At 44.6% G+C, this 24,478-nt stretch overlaps 1 protein-coding gene across 1 annotated transcript; it reads left to right on the top strand.

Moving 5' to 3' along the window:
* The first annotated feature begins 219 nt into the window (after window positions 1–219).
* LOC107396909 (butyrophilin subfamily 3 member A2) lies at window positions 220–24,470 on the top strand. The gene is made up of 6 exons (XM_015976752.3): window positions 220–318; window positions 9,860–10,204; window positions 10,419–10,629; window positions 13,658–13,722; window positions 14,133–14,249; window positions 23,425–24,470. The coding sequence occupies exons 1-6, from the start codon at window positions 273–275 to the stop codon at window positions 23,994–23,996; spliced, it is 1,356 nt and encodes a 451-aa protein (XP_015832238.3). The 5' UTR covers window positions 220–272; the 3' UTR covers window positions 23,997–24,470.
* The last annotated feature ends 8 nt before the right edge of the window (window positions 24,471–24,478 follow it).

Here is a 24,478-nt window from a genome sequence, read left to right as displayed (position 1 = left end):
TCTCTGTCCAGGGTGTACCCCGCCTGATTGCCCGTTGACCGCTGGAGATAGACAGCCTACATGGACAAGCGAGTTCTGACAATGGATGGTATTGCAGTGAGCTGCAGTAGTAGAAGACCGGATTTTCTCTGAGTTCCCCTGAATACCTTTAATAGTCCCGCCCACAAAGCCCCGCCCACAAAAGAAGTGTTAAGATTTAGTGAATGAAATCTACTCAGATTTCCTGCTTTGCTCTGTTTACCAACTCTTTTTTTTACCACCAGAGAAAAGTGATGAGTTTACCTCTTTTATTTGTTGTTGGAGTTTTGTCGTTTACAGGTAAGTGTGACGCAAAGAGATGAAAATCTTTCTTTTAAACTGTTTATTTAGTTTATTGGATGAGTTAAACAGTAGCTTCCTGTTGGAAATCAGCTGTAACTCATGTAATCTGAGCCAACATTCCCATCTCAAAATCACTGATCAAAAGATCCTATCAAAATAAAAGGTACACACACATTTTTTTAAAGCACACATTTTTACGGTGAAAGAGTGATTAATTCCTTCACTGTTCACCAACAGGTGGATTTACAGCTGCTTGATGTAGTTGTTTCTGCAGGTGAAGCAACAGTAATCTTTAATCATCATTGTGCTTTTAGAAACTTTCCATGTGAAGTTCTTATGAAACAGGAGAAACAACATTCCTCAGGTCTGACGTGTTTTACTCACATCAGCTCGTTTGTCATAAACTAATGCTTCAGACTATATAATTATATTAATGGAGGCTGATCCCAACTCAGAAGTGGATGTTTTGCATGCACGTGTTTGTGTTTAGTTTTATTATAAATTGCGGTGGCCCACAAGGGTCAGCAAATAACAAAAGTGGGGTGTGTTGTGTTGTGTGTTTAATTTTGTTGTGTTGTGGCTTTTGTAATTTGCTGACCCTTCTGGGCCACCATAATAAATCACATTAAAGCTTTAGACGAGATCCTTTCTGCATGCCTGGGTTATTCTGGGGAGGAAGTTTTTGTTTTAAGGTTGTTCTGTTTCTTTGACAACACATTTGTGTATTTGTTGCGAAAACATTTGTTATCAGACAAAAAGTTGTTCCTTTCCAGAGTGACTTTTACAGACTTTAAAGCCAATGTGAAAAACATTTATTTTTGTTTGGACAAAAAAGCGGACTTACACAGAACCATCGACCCATCTGACTATAAGATCTATGAGAACATTTACCAAACTAAAATAACTAATACCTATTACTAACTAAAATATAATTACTAATACATATTACTAACTAAACTAAAATAACTAATACCTATTACTAACTAAAATATAATTACTAATACATATTACTAACTAAACTAAAATAACTAACCCCTATTACTAACTAAACTAAAATAACTAATACCTATTACTAACTAAACTATAATAACTGACCCCATTACTAACTAAAATATCATTACTAATACATATTACTAACTAAACTAAAATAACTAATACCTATTACTAACTAAAATATAATTACTAATACATATTACTAACTAAACTAAAATAACTAACCCCTATTACTAACTAAACTAAAATAACTAATACCTATTACTAACTAAACTATAATAACTGACCCCATTACTAACTAAAATATCATTACTAATACATATTACTAACTAAACTAAAATAACTAATACCTATTATTAACTAAACTATAATAACTAATACATATTACTAACTAAACTAAAGTAACTAATACATATTACTAACAAAACTATAATAATTAATCCTTAATACTAACTAAACTATAATAACTAATACATATTACTAACTAAACTAAAGTAACTAATACATATTACTAACTAAACTATAATAACTAACCCCTATTACTAACTAAAATATAATTACTAATACATATTACTAACTAAACTAAAATAACTAATACCTATTACTAACCAAACTATAATAGCTGACCCCTATTACTAACTAAAATATAATTACTAATACATATTACTAACTAAACTAAAATAACTAACACCTATTATTAACTTAAGTATAATAAATAATACATATTACTAACTAAACTAAAGTAACTAATACATATTACTAACTAAACTACAATAACTAATACATATTGCTAACTAAACTAAAGTAACTAATACCTATTACTAACTAAACTAAAATAACTAATACATATTACTAACAAAACTATAATAACTAATAGCTATTACTAACTAAACCATAATAACCAATAACTAATTTAACTATAACTAATACCTTTTACTTTAGGTCCTGGGTTTGCTTCCCAGCCTGGGATCTTTCTGCATGGAGTTTGCATGTTCTCCCTGTGCATGCGTGTGCCTCTCCGGGTACTCCGGCTTCCTCCCACAGTCCAAAAACATGACTGTTAGGTTGATTGGTCCGTCTAAATTGTCCTTAGGTGTGTGTGTGTGTGTGTGTGTGTGTGTGTGTGTGTGTGTGTGTGTGTGTGTGTGTGTGTGTGTGTGTGTGTGTGTGTGTGTGTGTGTGTGTGTGTGTGTGTGTGTGTGTGTGTGTGTGTGTGCATGATTGTTTGTCTTGTGTGTGTCTGTGTTGCCCTGCGATGGACTGGCTCTCTGTCCAGGGTGTACCCAGCTTGATTGCCCACTGACTGCTGGAGATAGCAGGCACCAATGACCCTGCAGCCACAGCACCGGTTGGCCGCCTTGTCAATGGAAGCATAGAATATACCTGAATCCCACCTGTGACAGCCCGGGAGAAACAAAAAAGGCGACACTAAGTCAACTACTGACTAGTAACTATTGCTATAATACACAATAACTAATAGTAACTAAACAACAATAACTAACAGCTAAAACTAACCAAACAATAATAACTAAGCTGTTGGAAGGTTTGGTGTATAGCCTGCTGTAAATTACCACACAGTGATGTCATATCCTTTCAGGTATGCTTAAAGGAATAATGGCCATATTTGGAAGGTGCAAACAAAACAATTTGTCTAAGTATTTGATAATACAGAGGCTAAAATAATTCATTCATTATTTTATTAAGTGAGAAGCAATGCTACATTTAAACAGGTCACCTGTAAATCATGTGACCTTCTGGTGAGAAGTTACTCTAATTTAGTCTGTGGCAAGATATCAGATTACTCACCTGGAACCTTCCTATTGCTAGGCAACCGTGCCACATATTTAGCATAGAGCTACAATCGTGGATGAACTTGTTATGACAAAGGGTTTCTCGTAAATATGATCACTCAGTCAGTCTGAGAAACCTGTTTTAGACCAGAGGAATCCAAGTTGTGGCTCGTGGGCTGATTGTGGCCCTCGGCTGTGACTACAGGATGGTAGAGTTACCTCTTTAATGCTGAATGAACCTATTTCAGGTTTTGGGTGTTTAGTTATTTTTTTGTCCAAAGACCTCTTCTGCTTTCATCAAGGTAATTTTATTATGAATCAGTGTCTCTAAAATGGTTAATGAGGAAACAAACCTACTCTGTTTTTTATTAATTATCTGATTCAGAAAACAAACAGAACTGGTTCTACTGGTTTTGTGGTTTAACCCAGCTGTTTTCGTTAGATGTTCAAGACTCTGCTACACTCACCTGTGCTTTCCCAAGTCGTATACGTCAGAATGATGGGGAACTTTCTCATCATATCTAACAACAACAGAACGTTAGCAACACCAGGCTTGTTTTCATCTCTACAGGATGTAAAACACAAACTATTTTTTCATCAACGCTGTGGCTACAAAGTAGCTTACCATCAGTAGCAGCGTGTGAACGTGAGAGTGCGTAATGGAAAGCACTTTGGCTGTCTTGAAAAACACTATATAATCCAAGCCAGTGGAATTATTATTATTATTATTATTATTATTATTATTATTATTATTATTATTATTATTAACAGGCAATACTACAGCTTAGAAAGCGGGTTAAGTAAACATGATGCATGGAATCACAGTTTTCCCATTTATCTTTATAGCGGTCACACCTTATAGCGTGACGACCACAAATTAATTATGAGCAATAAGATGTGATGATTTCGCATAGATATGAAATATCAATCAGACTGATCTTTGAACATTTAACCAGAAGAGTTTAGGATTCTTTGCTTGTTCATGGACCATAAACACACTTCGGATTGATTCAGACAGAGTCAGGTATATGGTTAAAAAGGAATTTTATTCTTTTCTAAACTAATGATTATACATGACAAGATATGAATAATGAGATTTGATGGAGTGGATATGCGGTGATGGAATGTTATGTGTAGGTGGTGTGATGTAAGTTAGATGTTTATCAGAATCTTTGTAACTGAAGAAATTGTGAAATCTGGGTGTAAAATAATTTGTTGTCTGCTTTAAACTAGGGAGTTGATTATTAATAAAACAGCATCTGTTGTGTCTACAAACCCCCAGCAGATCCAGACTGTCAGAAGTCAAGTGGACCTCACGGCACCAGGATTTCGTAGATTAAACTCCGATACGACTCGTCCAGTCTTGGGATGTCTCCAGGTCAAAACAGTAGCTGCAATGCTTGTTTGCATCCAAAGTGGATGTGGCTCTTAGGGAGCCGTCTGGCTGTGTTGGCTTGCAACGTGTAAACAGGTTTTTGACTGTATGTCAAAAGAGATGTCTCAAGGATGCTTGTTCCGAATTGGCCAGTGCAGAACTCCCCGAGAAACTGAATCACTTGGGAAGTAATTCCTGTTTTAATAAACTAGCTTGTTATGATTTCTGCCCATTCTGGCAAATCAGAATGTGCCATGTCTGGAAGGCTAGAAAGCCATGTCTTCCTTCAGATACAAAAATGTTTTTAACCTTAATATGTATCTTATTTTAATGTGTATGAGTGTAAACAATGATTAACTTGTTAAATAGAACACATGGTGATTTGTGATATAAATGGATCATTGTAAGAACAACATTCATTTCAACTTCATTGATTTAGAACCAGAATCAGAATCAAAAAAGCTTTATTGCCAGCGCGACAGTGAACCAGAGCATAGGAACGTGACTCCGCAGCGCAGCCTGACCAAGGTTACACACACATATGTAGACAGAACAGATACAGGCAGACCACGCGAGCAGCCATAACGGCGCTCATTTCAATTAGATGAAAAGGGGATTACATGAGGATAAATTGGGGGAGGAGAAAAAAAGGCATACCAGAGTTACTCCCGGCAGGGCGTAGCTGTACTATGCAAAAAAAGCCTCAAATATATAAGAACGAACATCAACATTCACAACATGAGACACCTAGAGGAAGGCGGGGGGGGGGGGGGGGGGGGGAATCCTGTTTCCCCAGCGAGAGCAGCCCTGTATGATGCTCATCCACTGTGGCCACAGGTGGGAGGGAGATCGTGGGAGGAGCGCAGAACACATTGACACCTGCAGTTGGATGACCTAGCCAGGCTGAAGTCCACCAATCTGAAGGCGGGGGGTGGGGGGGGTGGGGGGGGGGGGGTGGGTAGGTCGGGTTTTCACAGCATCTGGCTGCATTCCTTCCTTCGTGGGGGTTTTGTTGGTGGCATTCACAAGGCTGCCATGGCATCAGATTCGGATAACAAGACTTTGTTTGGGTCAGGCAGAGATAATTTTCCTCTCTGCCTTCAAGTCTGTAACTGATCATTCAAGTCCTCCAGTGAAGCCGATTCAGGTTTTAAACATCTCCACACTGTCCGGTGACCCTCTCCTAGATGACATCCATTTTGCGCACTAATACCAGTAACGCAGCTAGAACACTGTCCAGCTTACGATTCACCTCGAGTAACGTCCCAGTCTGTGAGGTCTCCACACGGACGGTGCTTTCCGTGGGTGCGGGTCGCCCTCCAATCGCTCCCGTCTTCCCAGATTTCCAGAAAACCAAATATCTTCCCACTCCAATCAGAAGAAATCCAGTGATCATCAGGCCAAACATCCACACATCGTCGACGTCGTCAATGGACAACTGGGAGAGGCATACGATCCTCCATTCTTTCCAGGAATCGAGCGTATACCCCACCGGGTGTGTCCCTTGAGGGCAAGTGGGAGCCCCCTGCTCCGTTCTCATCGTTGAAAAAATCTTATCAATCGCATTGAATGACCAATTAATTAGATCCATTTCTAAAAAAAAAAAGGGATTTTCAGGAGAAGTGCAGAGAAGCGCTCTGTGGGCAGACAGGACAAAGAGCCTTGGGAAAAAAAGATAAGGGAGCAAAAAGGGAAGCGTCTGTACTCTGCGAGTGCCAGAAGAAGCACAGATTATTCAAACATTTGATTTAAACATCTTGTTCAGTCATCAAATATGATTATTTAACTTATAAGTAGTAAAGCCTTGTAGGATTTGTGTGGATTTACTTTTATTCAGAGTGAGGAATCCAGCAGTCTGACTTTTAGCAGAGAGAGAAGGGCTTTTGCGGGAGACCTTGACAGTTTATTTATGTCTGCGTCGAGGAACGATAAGTAAGCAAAAGGTTGATTTGTGTGTCTGGATCCTCCAGCTGGCGTAACCTTGACTTTGCAGCTCTGGCGTGTATGAAAGGTTACTGTGTCGATTAGATGGTGAAAATTGACCCTTTTGATTCATTACATCTAAAATAATTTAAATTTATTGGCCAGACTTGGCATTAAAATTGCAGAAATTCAGTATAACTACACTTTACTATCTATAAATGTGAACTGGTTCATTTTTTTCATTTTGTTAAGGGCTTTTGTCATAAATCATTACAGAAAATCCTAATTATGTCCTCCAGGGAGTGAAGAACAGTGTTTACTTCACTCTACGGTAGTTGCTGTTGCTAGTATTGTGAATAGTTGTGTTGTGGAGGAGTCAGAGGACGACATAAGATAGATTTCAGTCACATCTTTAGTCGTCTCAACACTGTTCTTCTCCTCTGTGTTGGTCATTAAAAACAGTCTCAACTCTTTTACATACAAGCCTGCTTGACTCAGGAGGCAGCAAGTCGGCAACAATATTTACACACTCACACAACACACACACACACACACACACACACACACACACAAAGCGACTTACAAGTGATAATCGGCATGTTGCCCTTGAGGCTAACAACAACAATAACAACAACAATTTGGCATCAATCATGGAGAGGAGGGAACAAGGAGTGGACAGTAGAGAGGGGGACGGGTGCAGGGAGGGTGCTAGTTTAGAAGATGCTCTCTGAAGAGCATGGTCTTCAGGAGTTTCTTTGAAAATTGAAAAGGAAACCCCTGTTCTGGTAGCGCTTGGTAGGTCATTACACATTTGTGGAACAATGCATGAGAAGAGTCTCACAGATGATCCCCATGTTTCAACAATAAATCCTCTGTGGACCGGTAGAGCCTCCATGCCATCTGTAAGGCCTAACCTGAGCTGGGCTGAACCAGAGCGAGAGTTTGGGATGTAGCGTGTCATTAGACCCAAGCACGAAGTGACTGACGCTGGGCGAGACTGACATGCGGTTTGATCTAGGAGCCGGGGTGCGCAACCGTATAATAACAAGAGAGCACGGTGGCTCCAAAAGGTAACAAAGCTGACTTACTTTGAGTCGGCAGGTTGGGTAGCTCGGGCTGATCTGGTCAGAATGGGCTGAGTGATCGGGTTGGATCTGGTCAGAACTCAGAGCATGGTTCGGTTAGAACGATGACTGAGTGGTTCGGCGTTGAGCTGTACTTCCTTATGTAGATGTGGTGGGTGATGATGGCTAGATCTTGATCCACGAAGCAGTCGGCTGCTCCGTAGTCCAGGAGCGCCTCCAGCTCGACGGGTCCCTGGGGAAGATGAAGAGTGACTGGGAGCAGGGTGTGGGTCGAGGAGGATCTGGTTACTCTAAATAGGATCCCTCTGCTGCTGCCTACTTGGAGTCCGCGTTTCCCGGCCGGAGGGGACAGGTGATACTCCGATGGCCAGGAGCACCACAGAAGGCACACAGCCCCTCCCTATAGTGTCTCTCTCTCTCATCTGGGTTCAGGTGTCCCAGCTGTATTGGTTCGTCAGGGGACAAGCTGACTGGGCGAGGATGGGCTGGTGCTGAGGTCATCATTACAGGCAGTTCAGTGGATCGATGAGAAAAAAGACGCAGGTCTATCTGAAGAGCGAGGTTGGCCGCCTCGTCCAGGGTCTCTGGGGCCTTCCTCCCTATCATCCCGTCTCAGATACAAGGGGAGAGCCCATCAAGGTAGACTGCTTTTAGAGCGTTATCCCCCCACTGCAGCTTGGCAGCCGTAGTTCGGAACCGGAACGTGTACTGGGCTACAGTCTGACTCCCCTGTCGGACCTGAAGGAGTTGGGCCTCAGTTGATATCCCGCCCCTGGGGGGAACGAAAGCCCTCCTCAGTTTGGCCACAAAAACGTCATAGTCATTGCAGGCCTCTGATTTGTTGTTGTACAGGGCTGCAGCCCACTCCTGAGCTCGGCCGGTGAGGAGGGAGGTGAGTAGCGCCAGGAGGGAGCGGGCTGTGGCATAGCGGTGGGGCTGACACTCGAAAGTCATGGCAAGTGTGGCTAACATTCCTACAGGGGAGCCGTGCGTCTCGTCCCACTTCTCCAGGAGGCTGAGAATCGGTAGCTCACGTTCCCTGGAGGTCTGCTGCTGCTGCGCAGCGGAAAGCTGGAGAACCACAGTGGCAATGGAATCCACCTTGTCAGCTAGGAGTTCCACAGTAACTCCCATCTGGACCACCTGCGATCGCAGGGACTCAAACTCCGCTGGATCAATACGGGACCCAGTCATCCTGTAAGGCCTGACTTGAGCTGAGCTGAACCGCAGCGAGAGTTTGGGATGTAGCGTGTCTTTTGACCCAAGCGCGGAGTGACTGACCCTGGGCGAGACTGACAAGCGGTTTGATCTAGGAGCCGGGGTACGCAACCGTATAATAACAGGGGAGCACGGCGGCTCCAAAAGGTAACAAAGCTGACTTACTTTGAGTTGGCAGGTTGGGTAGCTCGGGCTGATCTGGTCAGAACGGGCTGAGTGATCGGGTTGGATCTGGTCGGAACTCGGAGCATGGTTTGGTTAGAACGATGACTGAGTGGTTCGGCGTTGAGCTGTACTTCCTTATGTAGATGTGGCGGGTGACGTGGGCCGGAAGACTGGTGCTGGGGATGCTGGGTAGTGGAGTTCGGTTGGCCTGAGTGGGTTTGTGGTCCTCCCCCGGAGGATGTCGAGGGTTGTGAAGGAGGCAGCGTGACACCATCCTGGATTAGTGCAAACAACGAGTCAAACTAGCGAGTTACTCCGGCATCTGGAAGATTTATTTTGGTAAGAGTTATATCAATCCATACATGCAGCGGTAACTGGCAGCACATTGTTTTTCTTCCCTATCATTTCCTTACATTTTTTTCTTTTTTCCTTTTAAACATTTTATTTTATTTTATTTTATCATTTTTAAGATATTTTTATACTTTAATTAATTAATTAATTTTTTTTTTTTTTTGTGAAGCTGCTCATGAATTTTATCTTGAGAGGTACCTTATAAAAGATTGTCTTCTTCTACTTCTTTTATTTATTGGTAGATTATTGACCATTATTGAGACAGATGATGAAGCTGAGACCAGCTGAGAACTCATCAGCTTAGAGCTACCGACGGAAGCCCAACGAGCACAGAAAAGAAATATTGAACAAAAATTTAAAAAACTATCTGAAATCAAACAGAATCCTCCCCGATGTCCAAATCGGGTCGCGGTCTTCAGAGTCAAGCTGTCGTAAACATGTCTGCACCTTCGGTAGTGATGTTCAGCTAGCGGGGTCGGACTTCGCTTGAACTTCTTCGGTAATCCAATATCCGCTCTTGTCGCCGTGTCCCAGAGAAAAAAACTAATCTGACCAACTAACAGAGGGGAGTTGAGATCCTAAATGTTCAGGATTGTGTTTTAATCTCTACATTTTCTATCTTTGCTATACTTCTCCAGTTTATCCCACCGCTCATGCTGAGCCGGCCGTGGCCTCTGCTGGTCAGAGTGTGATCCTGCCCTGCAGTGTGAAGATCTCAGCTACAGATGACGTCCCAACAGTAGAGTGGTCCAAGAAGGACCTGCAGCCAGACGTGATCTTCTTGTACCGCGACGGCTGTGAGACCTTCGAGATGAAGAATCTGGACTTTGAGTATCGGACCAGTCTGATCATGAGAGAAATGACAAATGGGAATGTCTCCTTAAGGATCTCCAACGTGAAGCTGTCTGATGCAGGAACGTACCGATGCCTAAAGATCCTGAAGAATGGCACCAGAGAGGAGAGCAGCGTGGAGCTGGTTGTTGGTACGTCGTCTGGTTCATGTGTAAACAGAACCAACACTCGGAGCTCCTTTATGTGAACTAAAGATCTGCAGAGAGGAGTTTTCTTCTCATGAACCTAATCTAATAAACCAGAACTTCTTTTTTCTGCTTCTGTTAACAAGAAGCTCCAGATTTAATCTGACTACCACGTGGAGCCATTCAGAGCTCACAGCTTCTATTGATCTTGTTTCTACAGTTGCAGCTTCTGACCTGAAGTTGGCGCTGCTTCCTGCTGACACCAGAGGAGTGACTGTGGAGTGTGAGGCCAGGTGCTGGTGGCCGTCTCCACAGATGATGATCCAGGATGAAAATGGAAACAACATCACTGATGAAGAACCCAGAGAAGAGCAAACGGGAGGATGCTTCAGCGTGAAACACAGAGTCACGCTGCTGAAACACACCAGCAGGTACCAGAGAGGTTCTCAGCAGATCCTTTAGTGTAGGAACATCAGAACGTCCATCCTGGGTGGAAGGAGATGAAAACAAATTCTAGTTTATGTCAGAAATAGCTTCTCTTGAATACTATGACACAAACGTTTAGCAGGAAGAACATTTTAATTTCACTTTGCTTTTTGGTCATCCAGGCTTCCGTAGCCTCTAAATGTCACAGAACCATTTCTTTATATTTTCTATAACTTTAGTGTGATAAGTCCCATTAAAACGTCCAACTCTGCCTCCTGCTGGTTTAAGATCGAAGCTGCATTTTGATTTAAACATGAATAACTGGATATTTGTTCCTCATTTCTCCTAAAGACGTGGCTCACTTCTCAAACCTCATCTATCCTTTTTTTTTCTGGTCCAAAACTTGTTTAAAAACTTTTAAAATGATCAGACACCCCAATTTACAATTAATTCAGTACAAAATTCTACACAGAGTACACTATACAGGTCATCGGATGTTCAGGATGGGGTTTGTGTCGTCTGACACCTGTACACACTGCACAAACAACATTCCTGACAATTACATTCATGCACTGTGGTCCTGCTCACCTGTCCAGGAATTTTGGGGTAGAGTGTGTGAAGACCTGTCAAAGTCTCTGAAATGTCATATCCCAACCACCCCCTCTCTTTGTTTACTGGGAAAACTGGACGATGTCCCGATTGAAACATCTTTGGCTCAAGTGGTTCTGACTGCCATATGCATCGCTAAGAAAACTATCCTCTTGAATTGGAAAAATAGAAAAACTCTCTGCATTAACCAGTATAGAAATCTTTTGTTAGATCATATTGCACTTGATATAGCCTCTGCTTCCACTTCAAATCAATCTCTCTGGGCTCCTTTGATCGGTTCCATCACATAGCGATGATGGGGGATCATTGATACTGTCCTGCGAAATGATGTGGGTGAGGGGGTGGAGGGTCTGAGTTTGGAGTATCCGGATGTTCCCTGAAGGTGGGTTCACTGGGGTTGTCTGGGACTGGGGCGCCGTTGCCCCCCTCTGGAGGTGCTTGGGTTGCCTCGGGGGGTGGACTACTGGCGGCTGTGAGTGGGGCCCCTTGGAGGTCTTGGCAGCGGCCATGGGTTGCTGCCTGGCAGCTGCATTGCCCCAGAGCGGGTCTGGGTGGGGGCCTGGGGGCTCGGGTTGTGGGGGTGGCCGGCCCCATGTGGGGATCTGGGTGGGGCCTTGAGGGTCAGGTCCGGACATGCATGCTGCCGGGAAGAAGGCAGGAACATGCAGCAGTGCCTGGCCTGGGTTCAGGGGCCTCGGGTAGACCTGGGCTCCTCTGCTGTCCCATCACATGGGAGGGGGAGGTCCAGGAGGGGGAAGACCCAACCTTACCTGGATGTCCTATGTCTTATATATTCTGGAAGTTGTGCAAATGCAGGGATGGGCGTAGATATTCTGCTAGGGTTGGTGCCCTCAGACTCCGTGAGGCTCTGCAATGCTGCTGCTTTGGGCCCTGGCAAGATAGGCTGGGGTCTCCATGCCCTGGGTGGCAATTTGACAACAGAGGTGCCTATTGGGGCCAGTGGGGGAGCTGGCTCCCTGGAGGGCCAAGCCCAACCAGCCATTCCTCCCCATCCCCGCATATTTTTCTCCTCCTGCTCCCTCACATCATCATGCAATCATACACATAGGACCTTGGGGGGTGGACAAGTCAGGGAGTGCGGATATGGACCCCATTTCCGCATTCCTGTGGCAACCTGCCCCCCAATTTTATTTGCATCTTAAACACTTCCACCAATGACATTCCACGCAAACACACACTTAGGGCCTTGGGAGTGAGCACATTCAACGGCAGTTGGCAGGGGGGATTTCTCAGCCTCCTCCCGAGTGCCGGTGCCCACTTCCAATTTTGAACTGCACTTAGACACCGAGGGCTGTGGGTGCAAGTGGGGTGGTGCGGTGGCATCAGCTGGCATAGGCCGGATGATGCCCGCACTGCCCACTCACCACAGCCATGGAATACACCTCATCAACACACACTAACACTATATTGGAGCAGGCGGAGGGAGACTAGGGGTCTTAACACACCTCTGTTGTTGCTTGGCTTCCTGGGGCTGGAGGCTAGGAGGGAGATCTGGCCGTCTGGTTGGGGTCTGGGATGGTGGGTTGCTGTGCTCAGCGTTGGGCGGGGGAGCCTGCTCATCAGCACCCCAGCAGAAAGGGTCAAACTCTGGTAACCAGTGATGGTTGTACCCCGTGTGCAGCAGTACCGGGACCAGAGTTAATAGGGTGTGTATGGGGAGCATGAGTGAGTGTCCGGCGTGCATTTTTGTAAGTCTTTGGTTGTATGTGTGTGTGTGAGCATGAGGGAGGGAGTGTGTGACTGAGTTTGTGTATGACTTTATATGTCAGGTGGGACCTTTGACTCCTCCCCTCTCCTGGGACTTCTTTTGATAGCTTGCTCCTGTTGTATTGTTGCGTGTCCAATTTTTTTCTCTTCTTTCTTTTTCTGCAGGTCTAGAAGCAGACTTGTTCATTTTTTTTTTGTGGACCCTCCTCTCCCCACCTTTTGTCTCTTCCTTTCTCTTTCACCACTGTCTCCGTGTCTGGTCGGAATTAAAAAGCATTCAAAAACAATAACAATAAAGTTTTAAGTATCAGGAGTGACGTTAAAAGCAGACGCTTTGATGCTCCACCTGAGAGAAAATCTGTAAGGCTTGTCACCAGCATTCAGACATCAATTCTGTTTGCTTCACAGCCAGACAGGACACGGGGGAAAAATAAATAAAAAACCTCATCTATCCTGACAAACATCAAAAAAATTTTTTTACTCCAGAATAGTTTAAAGCCTCAGAGAGGAGAGGAGTTTCTAAAATTCAAAATGCACTTACACATACAATCCACTAGAGAGAGCTAGAGGGCCACCTGTAGGTTTAACTATTTATTTAATCCTTTTCTGGGCGCAAATAAGCCAGAAAAAAAGGAAGTTCTGACCATAACTGGATATTATCACTAAACTTCTCTAAAACCTACGTGTTTTTTTAAGAGTCGTCTGCAGAGTTTTCCAGCTGATGATGAACCAAAGCAGGACAGCAGAGATCTTCATCCCAGGTACACAATTCATTATCTTTATATTAATTTTAAGAATAATTTGAACTCTGAACAAAACAAAATATGTAATAACAGATTTTTTTAATTCCGAATCAGAAAATTCCATTTTTGTTTGAATTAAAATCAACCTTTAAGTCGAACAACCAGGAGTTGTTTGTTTAATTTTGTGTGAAAAATCAAATATGATATTCATTCTAAAAAACTTCTATTTAGATGTTAGAACAGTTTTTTAATTTTATTTTATTCTCATAGTTGTGTAAATAACTCCTTCAACATTCAGATTCTGATGGAAAAACAAATTATTCATTTTAGATTTATTTATTTTCCCAAACTTGATCAAAGAAGAACATATTTCTTCACAATAAGAATAATTTTGTTTCAATACTTAGATTCTTGTTTTTTTTTTCCAGACATCTGGATGAACGACGTCTTCAGGATCTGCACCTATATTGCAGCAGCAGCCGCCTTGGGTTTCATGGCTTTACTTGCTGCAGGGTTTTTGTTACAGAAGAAATGTTCCAGATCTGGTGAGTCAGAGTTCTTATCAAAAAAGAGAAAGCTGTGAAATGTATCAGGAAAACTTTAGAGCCACACCTCAAACAAACAAAGCAGAAAAAAAGGATGCGGTGAAATACGATTTAAGTAAAAAAAATAATAAAGATCATCATATAGATTATTTTAGGTTGGCTTTGAAATCACAAAAGTTCTGAAATGCTAAATTGTATTAAAGCTGCATCAGTCCAGGAGTGTTCAGGCTCATATTTTGCCCAAAATTTCCAGAGTTCCCTTTACGGAGCCTGCAGACACATAATTCCACCAGTAGGGGGCAGGGCAGCACTGTTTAATGGTAATCAGGTTAGAAATATATAAAATATTTGTATTCTTATTAAACATCCAGACAAAACACACATTAAGAGAACAATGAGCAACACCACTGCTTTAGAAGCAGAGAAGAGGTCTGAACTGGATGTCTGTGAGGATAAAATGTGTTTTACTTTAGCTTTGATGATTAAAAGTTAAAAAGTTAAAGTCCCATTAGTTGTCACACACACAGGTGTGTGTGCAAAATTTGTTCTCCGCATTTGAACCATCCCCTGGGGGAGCGGTGAGCTGCAGACAAGCCGCATTCGGGAACTATTTGGTGGGTAAACCCCCCAATCCAACCCCTTAATGCTGAGTGTCAAGCAGGGAGGCATTGGGTCCCATTTTTTCAGTCTTTGGTATGACCCGACCAGGAATCGAACCCCTGATCTCCCAGTCTCAGGGCGGACACTCTACCACTAGGCCACTGAGAAAGGTTCTCCAGTCATATAATAATCTTTATTAAGAATGGTGAGTAAAACTAAGGGTGCTGCTCCAAACGAGAACCGGATGAACCGGAATGGTTGATGACCAGGACTGGTGAGGATGGACTGGGTCAGATCTGGGAACAAGGAGATTGCTGGGTCTTTGGGACTGGGTGGAAATGGACGAATGGCGGGAGTTCAGATCCAGGACTAGGCTGGGAAGCAGGCTGAGGGGCAGACTGAGAGGCTAGCAAAGAGGCAGGCTGTGAGGCAGGCAGGATGACGGGCGGACGGTGGAGAGCGGAGGCCAGGGGATCTTTGAGCGACTTGACGTTGGCAGACAACTCCAGGTGACGGTAGGTTCTTTCTGAAGATAAAGCGAGCAGGAACTTTCAGGACTTGACAACAGGCAGACCAAGACTAAGACTGGAGAACAGGAGGCCTCACAGTCCCAGATGAGGGTCGTCATCCATCTTGGAACCAAGGACCCATTGACTGTGCTCCGGTCCATACCCCTCCCAGTCCACAAGGTACTGGCAACCACAACCACGCGGCCGGACATCCAGGGTGCAGTGGACCCGGTAGCCGAGACCACCATCAGCAAGGAGGACTGGCCAAAGAGGGTCGGTAGGAAGACACAGAGGGCTGGAGACATCAGGTTTGAGCAACGAGACATGAAAAACAGGATGTACCTTCATAGATGGGGGCAAGGACAGACGGACGGAGTTAGGACCAAGGACCGCAGCGATGGGGAAAGGACCAAGGTAACAGGGAGAGAATTTCTTGGAGGAGTTCCGGAGCTTGATGTCACGGGAGGAGAGACAAACCAATTGACCTGGAGCGTAGGCAGGTGCTGGACGTCTGTGACGATCCGCAAGCCTGCGGTTGCGATCCGCCGTACAGGTCTGATTCCAGGTGCACCTGGCCCTGCGGAGGAACTGAGGCACTGTGATGGGAGAAGCAGAATCCAAGGGAAACAGAGGGGGCTGGTACCCCAGGGAGATCTCAAACAGAGACTGACCTGTGGAGGAGGAGGTGTGGGAATTGTGTGCGTACTCCATCCAAGGCAACTGCGAACTCCAACTAGAAGGGTTGGAGGAACAAACACATCTGAGCATAGCCTCAAGCTCCTGATTCATACGCTCGCATTGGCTGTTTGTTTGTGGGTGGAAACCAGAGATGAGGGAGACCTGAGCCCCCAGGTTGGCAGCAAATTCAGAGATATGAATTGAGGTCCTCTGTCAGAGAGTGTTACAATCCAGGCTGTCTAGGGGGCCTGGGGTAACAATTAAGGATGCATGTTCTCGTGTTAAAAGTAACAAAACAACATTTATTTACATAAATATAAACACAAAACACTGATTAACAAGACACATCAGCAGCAACGCAAAACGAGTAACAACTAAACTCTCATATTAATCAAATTAATACCAAAATTACGAAAGACCATCACATAATTTCCCTTTTACTGAGTGATGCCTTCTTTAAAGCAAGCGAAGGGGTAAAGTTTCCTTTACACCTAAAAAGGCTGACGATTAAACACAGAGAGTTTCCTAAGCACCCACCAAAGTTGTCACATAATACTTTAACTTAACAAAACCAAAACCAAAAGCTGCTGAGGAGACAGCAGACCAGAGAGAACCTCCCAGGCCTGCTGCTCCCTGAACTGAGGGCTGGCTGACTTTTATGTTGCTGGCAGAGCTGATCATCAGGATCAGCTGGGAGAGTCTAACTGAGAGGCAATTTAGTGAGATGGGAGGCAGGTGCTGCGTCTCCTCTCTCACACACACACACAGGGGAAAAAAAACTCAAATGGCCCTGGGCCGTAACAGAGAGGATCTCGGTAGGGATGCAGTTTAACCGGAAAACATATTTTATCAGCAGATTAGCGGTCTCAGCAGAGGAAGGAAGGAACTTTAATGGAACCAGGTGACAGGCCTTAGAGAAACGGTCAATGATAGTGAGGATGATAGTGAAACCTTTGGAGGGAGGTAGACCAGTTACAAAATCTAGAGCTATATGAGACCAGGGAGAGGAGGTACCAGTAAGGGTTGGAGAAGACCTTGAGGGGACTGGTTGTTGCTCTTAAACCTGGCACAAACCTGGCAGGCGCTAATGTATTCCTTAACATCTTTGTACATTGAAGGCCACCAAAAGGTCCTACAAATGAGAGTTAAGGTTCTGCGAAGACCAGGATGAATAGAGAACTTTGCTGTGTGTGCCCAATGAATCAGGGAGCCACAAGTACTGGAGGGAACATATATTTTGTGAGGAGGACCGGTACCTGGATCTGGTTCCAAACGTTGAGCTTCCAGTACCTTGTTGGTAATGTCCCATGCTATTGAGCCGACAATGCATGAGGCTGGTAGGACGGTGATGAGTTCTGTATCCTTATCAGAAGCGTACTGCCGGGAGAGGCCATCGGGCTTCACGTTCTTAGAACCAGGTTTGAAAGAGATAGTAAAGTTGAACTGGGAGAAAAACAATGACCAAGAGGACTGACGAGGGTTTAGTCTCCTAGCCTCCTTTAAATATGCTAGAATCAGGGATTCCCTAAGTGTGGTGCGCGCACCATAAAACAGCAATAAGTCGGTCTGAGGCAAAAGTGAACCTCATGGCTATATCTTTTCCATCTTTTCCCCTATAGACATTTGATTACGCACAAGTAGGTGGCCAGTTCAGGTTTACGCAGAGCAGAAAGAAGGAGAGAGCTCTGGTTAAACGTTCCTGCTTTAAGAAAACCGTTAAATTGCATTTTTTATGTGCTACCTGGGCACTCTAAAAATTTATTTAAAATTAAATCAAAGGAAATTGTAATGGTATTGAATGTTTATTAATTACTATTTAAAAAATGAAAGTGATGGGGAAAAAGGTTGATCATATTTTTTTAACCCTGTCTGTCGAGTGACTGTTTAGCTTACGTATATAGCCATGCCCTGATGTGGGGGCTGGGGGTGCGTCGACATGGTCGGGACATAGAAGGGGGTGCGCGGCTAAATACGTTTGGGAACCACTGTGCTTGATTCTTGTGATCAGTCCATATTACTGTAAGATGTTCTGCACCCTCCAGCCTGTGGCGCCACTCCTCCAATGCCATCTTGATGGCCAGTAGTTCCCGATCTCCCACAATGTAATTCTGTTCTGCAGATGAAAGACAACGGGAGAAGAAGGTGCAGGAATGGAGGCAGTGATCTGTGGGAGAAACTTGGGAGAGAACAGCGCCCACCCCGGTGTCAGAGGTGTCAACCTCCTGGGTGAACTGTAACAAACTGTCTGGGCGTGTGAGAATAGGTGCTTGAGTGAAGCTGGTCTTGAGAGCATTGAATGCCTGGTCAGCGTCTGGGGACCACAGGAACTGTACTTTAACTGAGGTGAGTTGAGTGAGGGGTGTGGCTATTTGACTGTAGTTTCTGATGAACCAGCGATAAAAGTTTGCAAAACCCAAGAAGTGTTGTAGCTGCTTATGTGTAGCTGGAGTGGGCCATGTCCGAACTGCTTCGCTCTTGTCGGGGTCTGTCTTCAGCCAACCGCTCTCCAGAACAAAACCCAGGAATTGATGTATAGACGGTTTTCGAGAAGTCGTTGAAGCACAGCTCGGACATGTTGATGGTGTTCAGTGAGTGATCTAGAAAAAATCAGAATATCGTCCAGGTAAACAGTGACAAACTTGTTGATGTAATCACCCAAGACAGAGTTCACAAGCGATTGGCAGACTGCGGGGGCATTAGTGAGTCCAAACGGCATGACCAGATATTCGTAATGTCCCAGAGGGGTCTTGAAGGCTGTCTTCCACTCATCCCCCTCACGGATTCTCATGAGGTGGTAATCGTTCCGCAGGTCTAGTTTGGTAAAAAAAATAGGGGCATCGTTAACAGGGTCGAAAGTTGATGAAAGCAGTGGTAATGGGTACTTGTTTTTGATTGTGATGTGGTTCAGTCCTCGGTAGTCAATGCAGGGACGCAGGGATCCATCCTTCTTAGATACAAAAAAAAACCTGCACCCAGGGGAGACGTGGAAGGCCTTATAATGCCTGCAGACAAGGACTCAGAAATATATTTAGCCATGCTTTCCTGTTCAGACTTGGATAAATTGTATAGACGGCTTGAAGGCTAAACGGCATCAGGAATGAGATCAATACTACAATCATAGGGTCTGTGGGACAAACACAATGGGCTCCAGGCAGCGACCAACCCTGTCCTCCAGTTGATGTGGGGATTATGAGTGACCAGCCATTCATGACCTAGGACGACTGGGGACTGTGGAGAAGGGAACACGAAAAAACTCAGTACCTCATGGTGATTTCCAGAAACCAACAGATTAACTGGAACCGTGCGATGGCTTATGGTGGTGAGAGAACTCCCATCTAGTGAAGAGGCCTTTAAGGGCAAAGAGAGGGGAACAGTGGGGATGTTGAGCTGCTGCACCACTGTTTGGTCCAAAATGTTCCTCTCACAACCAGAGTCCAACAAGGCATTGAAGAAAAAGTCTTTTGGTTGTAGGTGATTGAACAAGTTAGAGCGCACCGGGAATTTAGGTTACTTGCATTTCCACCCACCAGTCATCCCAGTTCTACTGGTGGGCAGCGGTTTTTGGCCAAACCGGACAGGTCGGGACAAAGTGGCCTGACTGACCACAATACAGGCAAAGGCCGGAAGAGTGGCGTCTTTGTTTTTGCTCAGGAGTCGATTGCGCCCTTCCTATTTGCATTGGTTCATCTATTCCTGTAGGAAGGGAGGTTGGTTGTGGTGTTTGGTGGGCACGTTGGTGTGGAACAGTAACCGGCGGGGATCTGAACCAGTTGGTCTTTTGTTTATCCTTAAGATGCTTCTCATTATTGGTGGCAATAAGCTAGCTGATCTTTGGTTCGTTCAGTTAAGGCTTGAGAGAAGGTGGCTTTGAGTGAGGCCTCATCAAGTGTGGAAACCGAAGCGAGGGTTCAAAACTCGATGGCAAATTCTGTGACGGTTTTTTTCCCCTGCTGCAAATTCCAAATATGCTTAGCCAATCCTGCAGGGGATTCAGCATGGTCAAAAAGCTGCTTAAAGTTGGTTAAAAAAGGCTGAGAGAGGTCTGGGCAAGAAGCTAGCCTGGCAGCTCTTGGCCTCAGCCCATTGCAAGGCCTTACCCCGGAGCAAACAAACTATAAACAACATCTTTACCGTGTCATTAATAAAAGTTTCAGAAGATCGTTCAAACGCTAACTGGCAAAGTAATAAGAAACAACGACAATTACCTGGTTCGCCAAAAAATGTGTCAGGTTGTAGAGATTCGGCGACCTGGAAACCAACCCCAAGCTGTGGAACCGGAAGAGACGACTGGGACAGAGCTGCAGAAGTAGCGGTAGACAGAGGTGTAGCATTAAGTGTGTCGTTCATCTGGCGAAGTGCGGTATCAAGCTGGAATAAACGCTGATTGGTAGAGGACAACTGATCAAGCACAGTCTGAATGGAAATCTTGTGTTTTGCTAGGGTATTAGTGACGGCAGGCGGAAGTTCCATGGGGATGGACTTTTGGCTAGTCTATTCTGTCATGTTTGTGGGAAGCAGTCTCACCCAAGACATGAAAGAATCACTCTACGGAGACAGGGTAAGTGAAAATCATATAATAATCTTTATTAAGAATGGTGAGTAAAACTAAGGGTGCTGCTCCAAACGGGAACAGGATGAACCGGAATGGTTCATGACCAGGACTGGTGAGGATGGACTGGGTCAGGTCTGGGAACAAGGGGATTGCTGGGTCTTTGGGACCGGGTGGAACTGGACGAATGGCGGGAGTTCAGATCCAGGACTAGGTTGGGAAGCAGGCTGGGAGGCAGATTGAGAGGCTGACTGAGAGGCAGGCTGGAAGGCTGGCAGTAAGGCAGGCTGTGAGGCAGACAGGACAACGGGCGGACGGTGGAGAGCGGAGGCCAGAGGATCTTTGAGCGACGTGACGTTGGCAGACAACTCCAGGTGACGGTAGGTTCTCTCTGAAGACAAAACGAGCAGGAACTTTCAGGACTTGACAACAAGCAGACCAAGACTAAGACTGGAGCAGGCAGACTAAGACTACGACTGGCTAGTAGTTACCCAAGGTGAGAGTATCAACCGGCACTGGAGTTGTGTCACACCGCTCCTTAAATTCCACTGGCTCTCTGATCAGGGAGCTCAGGCAGAGTTGGCTCTCTGACACGCCCACCTGTGAACGCAAACCTGAGACAACTGCAGCATATTGACTGTTACTGGGAATGATCATGGCAGACCATGACACTGATCTGCGGTCACATGTCTTGGACACTCGGGTGAAGAGAGGGGCGGAGCTGTGAACTGACCATGTGGACTACAGATGCAAATTAGCAACTATGCTATAATCTGGCCCATTTACGATCGATACAATGTATTTGATTGTTTATTAATGTGCATTGTCCTGAATAAAGAATTGAATTGAATCCTGGTGGTGGGTTGGCTTTGATAGTGGGGGAGGATGCTGGTCACACCTGGCAGGCTCAAAGGTATTGTGAGGGTCTGCTTGGGTGTCTGCTTTTTGCAGAGGATTGTGGTCATGTTGGCTTCATCAGACTAGGATCTCTGGCTTTCGCTGGAGCGGTTCACAGCAGCGTGTGAAGCGGCTGGGCTGAGAATCAGCTCCTATAAATCCAAGACCATGGTCTCCAAGTGGAGGAGTTTAAGTATCTTGGGGTCTTCAAATCAAATCAAATCAAATCAAATCAAAGATACTTTATTAATCCCAGAGGGAAATTAGAGTTTCAGTACACACAATTCAGAGAACAGACATACATGGGCAAGACACATGACAAGAATTGGTGACTGTGGTCATTCGCAACCCTGAGTCACGCTACCTTAATAGAGATAAAAGGGTTACATGAGGATTGGTTCAGGTGGAAGGGAAAAAAGGCACTTCTAAGTTACCCTCCCACCAGGAGGATAGTGTAGCGGAATATAGTTGGTATATTCTTACACTTTTGTTAAGGTCCAGAGATTAATCTTTGGACCGAGCCCTTAGGATCAAAAGAGGTTGTTTTTACTTCAGGGAGTTTTATTCAAACACTTTGTATTGAATTAGAGACAATAAAAGAGAGAGATGGGACGTTTAAGAATATTTATTTTATAATTATTCGAAACAATCTCCAGGACTAACTCTCTAATGATGGATGCAGATGAATGTGATGCTGGCGTGTTGGTGTGGGTGTGTGTCAGTTCAGAATCTCCATCTGATGGCGGCGAGTCTGAGTGTAAGATGTTGTTTTGTCTAGCTGACCACGAGATATTTCAGGAGTAAGACATGAGACGCCATCTGTGCCGATCTACGTACCGTTCGGAGACTCCCGTGTAAGATCAGGAATGCCAGGTCCTCGGACCCTCCTTTGGTGCTGGAACTGATAGCACAGCGTCTGCAGCACGACAAACCAGTCTACGGATCGACTCCCGGTAGCAACGGCAGGTGTCCGCGTCACGTAGAGAGTTCAGCTTTTATTCTGAAGGAACCGTCGTCTTGTTGATGAAACGACAGAGTTTTCCAGCTTGACAGTTCTCAGCTTAAAAGTAGAAAATACAGCTGGCCAGTCTGTACTTCACTTAGCGATGATGGATCTGAGAGCTGGTCGAGTACTTGGTTGGAACCAAGTTGAACTACGTTGAAGAGCTTCATTGGAACTGAAGTTAAAATGGCGTTGTTCTGTTTTATTAGACTTAGTTGTTTATGATTCCTAGCGAATCGGAGTGGACAGATTAACTAAACACCACAGAACTCTGCCACACATCAGAAAGGAAGTTCTGATTGGATGAGTGAACAATGTCATGTGTTTACCTTCTGTGGATCAGGATGTCTAGCTCACAGTCCTGTTATTCATTAAACACATAAAGCATAACATTGTGATTTCACAGATCGGTCACCTGATTATTATTGACCAACAGTTGTTTTGATTAGCTTTATTAGAAATAAAGTTCTTTGATTAACTAATGAAAAGCATTCTTCGTCCTTCTTCTGTCTTCTTTGCTGGAATGTAAACATCAGAAGCAAGCGCACGACCTTGGCAATTTATGCACACTGTCACTGTGTCAAAGGGCAGCTGTTAAGGGCAGAAAATAGCATGTTCATAACGCTACAGCAGATTTGCTCTGCAAAAAAACACCTCAGACAGAGATACGCAACAGACTTCAGACAACACAACATAAGTGTCCACTAGGTGGGGTGATGGGTTGGGACTATCCCAACTTCAGTTCCTGCAGCCACGATGAAGGGAGGGACTATGTCTCTCATCTGGCCAGGGAACGCCTTGGGATTCCCTTAGAGGAGCTGGCCCAGTGATCATTTGTAGCCAAAATAAAATGTTGAGTTCTGCTGAAGCTGTTTAAATAGAATGTATTTTTTCATAACATTAAAGCATTTTCTCACAGTTTTTCCTTTCTTTTTTCAGAGACAAAGACAACACCATACACAAGCAATGTAGAGTTCACCCCTGAAAGGGCAAACCTACTGAATGGGTCGAGGTCACTGAGTTTAGACAACAAAGAAAACGAGTCCCACATAAGAGAGATAGCTGATCTCAAGTCAGAGATAAGAAGGAAAGAACAGATCATCTGTGATCTCAAGAAACAAATCTCATCTCAGCAGAGATGTCCTCTCCTCCAGATCCACCAGCCAACAATGATCCAGAACTCTCAATCTCCCCACCAACCTCTGGATTCTAACCAAACCAAACCAACACAAACTGCTTCTAAACCATTCAAATTGGCCAAATCCCACCAAAAGAATGGGTCCAAATGTGGGAACGAAAAACAAAAGAATCCAGGATTCCAGAAATATTCCCGTAAATGCAGCAATCTGGATCTGGAGCCTTTGGTCCCTCCAGATTCTCCAGTCAGTGATCAGTCTGCAACACAAGTCCACATTCGTTCTTTCAGCGAGCCAGTGTCTCACAACACCGACGTCCTTCAGCTCAAACATTCCTCAAGTCTTCCATCATACCAGAACCGTTCAGTCCTCTGATGGATGCAGGTGGAGAGATGTGATGTGGACATCAGCGGCATCAAGGACTAAGGTGTTGGGCTTTTGGTAAACAAGGTGAAATTGATAAAATGATGTGATATTTTATTGGAAATTTAAGTAAAATGAATATTTTTATGCTAAACTAAAATAAGTGGTGGTGAATATTGACCCAGATCAAGAAAACAGGAGAGAACCACAGGATGACTTCAGCTCTTGTCTCCTTAAGGCCTCAGGCTCTGATTGGTCAGCAGGACCTGACTGCAGCCTTTGACACTGTTGACCATCACCTGCTACTGGAGAGGCTGAGAGACTGGGTAGGCCTATCAGGAACTGCTCTGGAGTGGTTCTCCTCTTATCTTGCTGAGCGCTCCTTTTCTGTGGCCGTCTCCAAGTTTAGGTCCTCCACCACCTCTCTTACCCATGGTGTCCCACAAGGTTCTGTGCTGGGGCCTCTGCTCTTCCTCCTCTATCTGCTTCCTCTT

This window comes from Nothobranchius furzeri, chromosome 2 (assembly GCF_043380555.1).
Source record: "Nothobranchius furzeri strain GRZ-AD chromosome 2, NfurGRZ-RIMD1, whole genome shotgun sequence".
NCBI lineage: Eukaryota > Metazoa > Chordata > Actinopteri > Cyprinodontiformes > Nothobranchiidae > Nothobranchius > Nothobranchius furzeri.
This window is presented reverse-complemented; position numbering and strand designations above follow the sequence as displayed.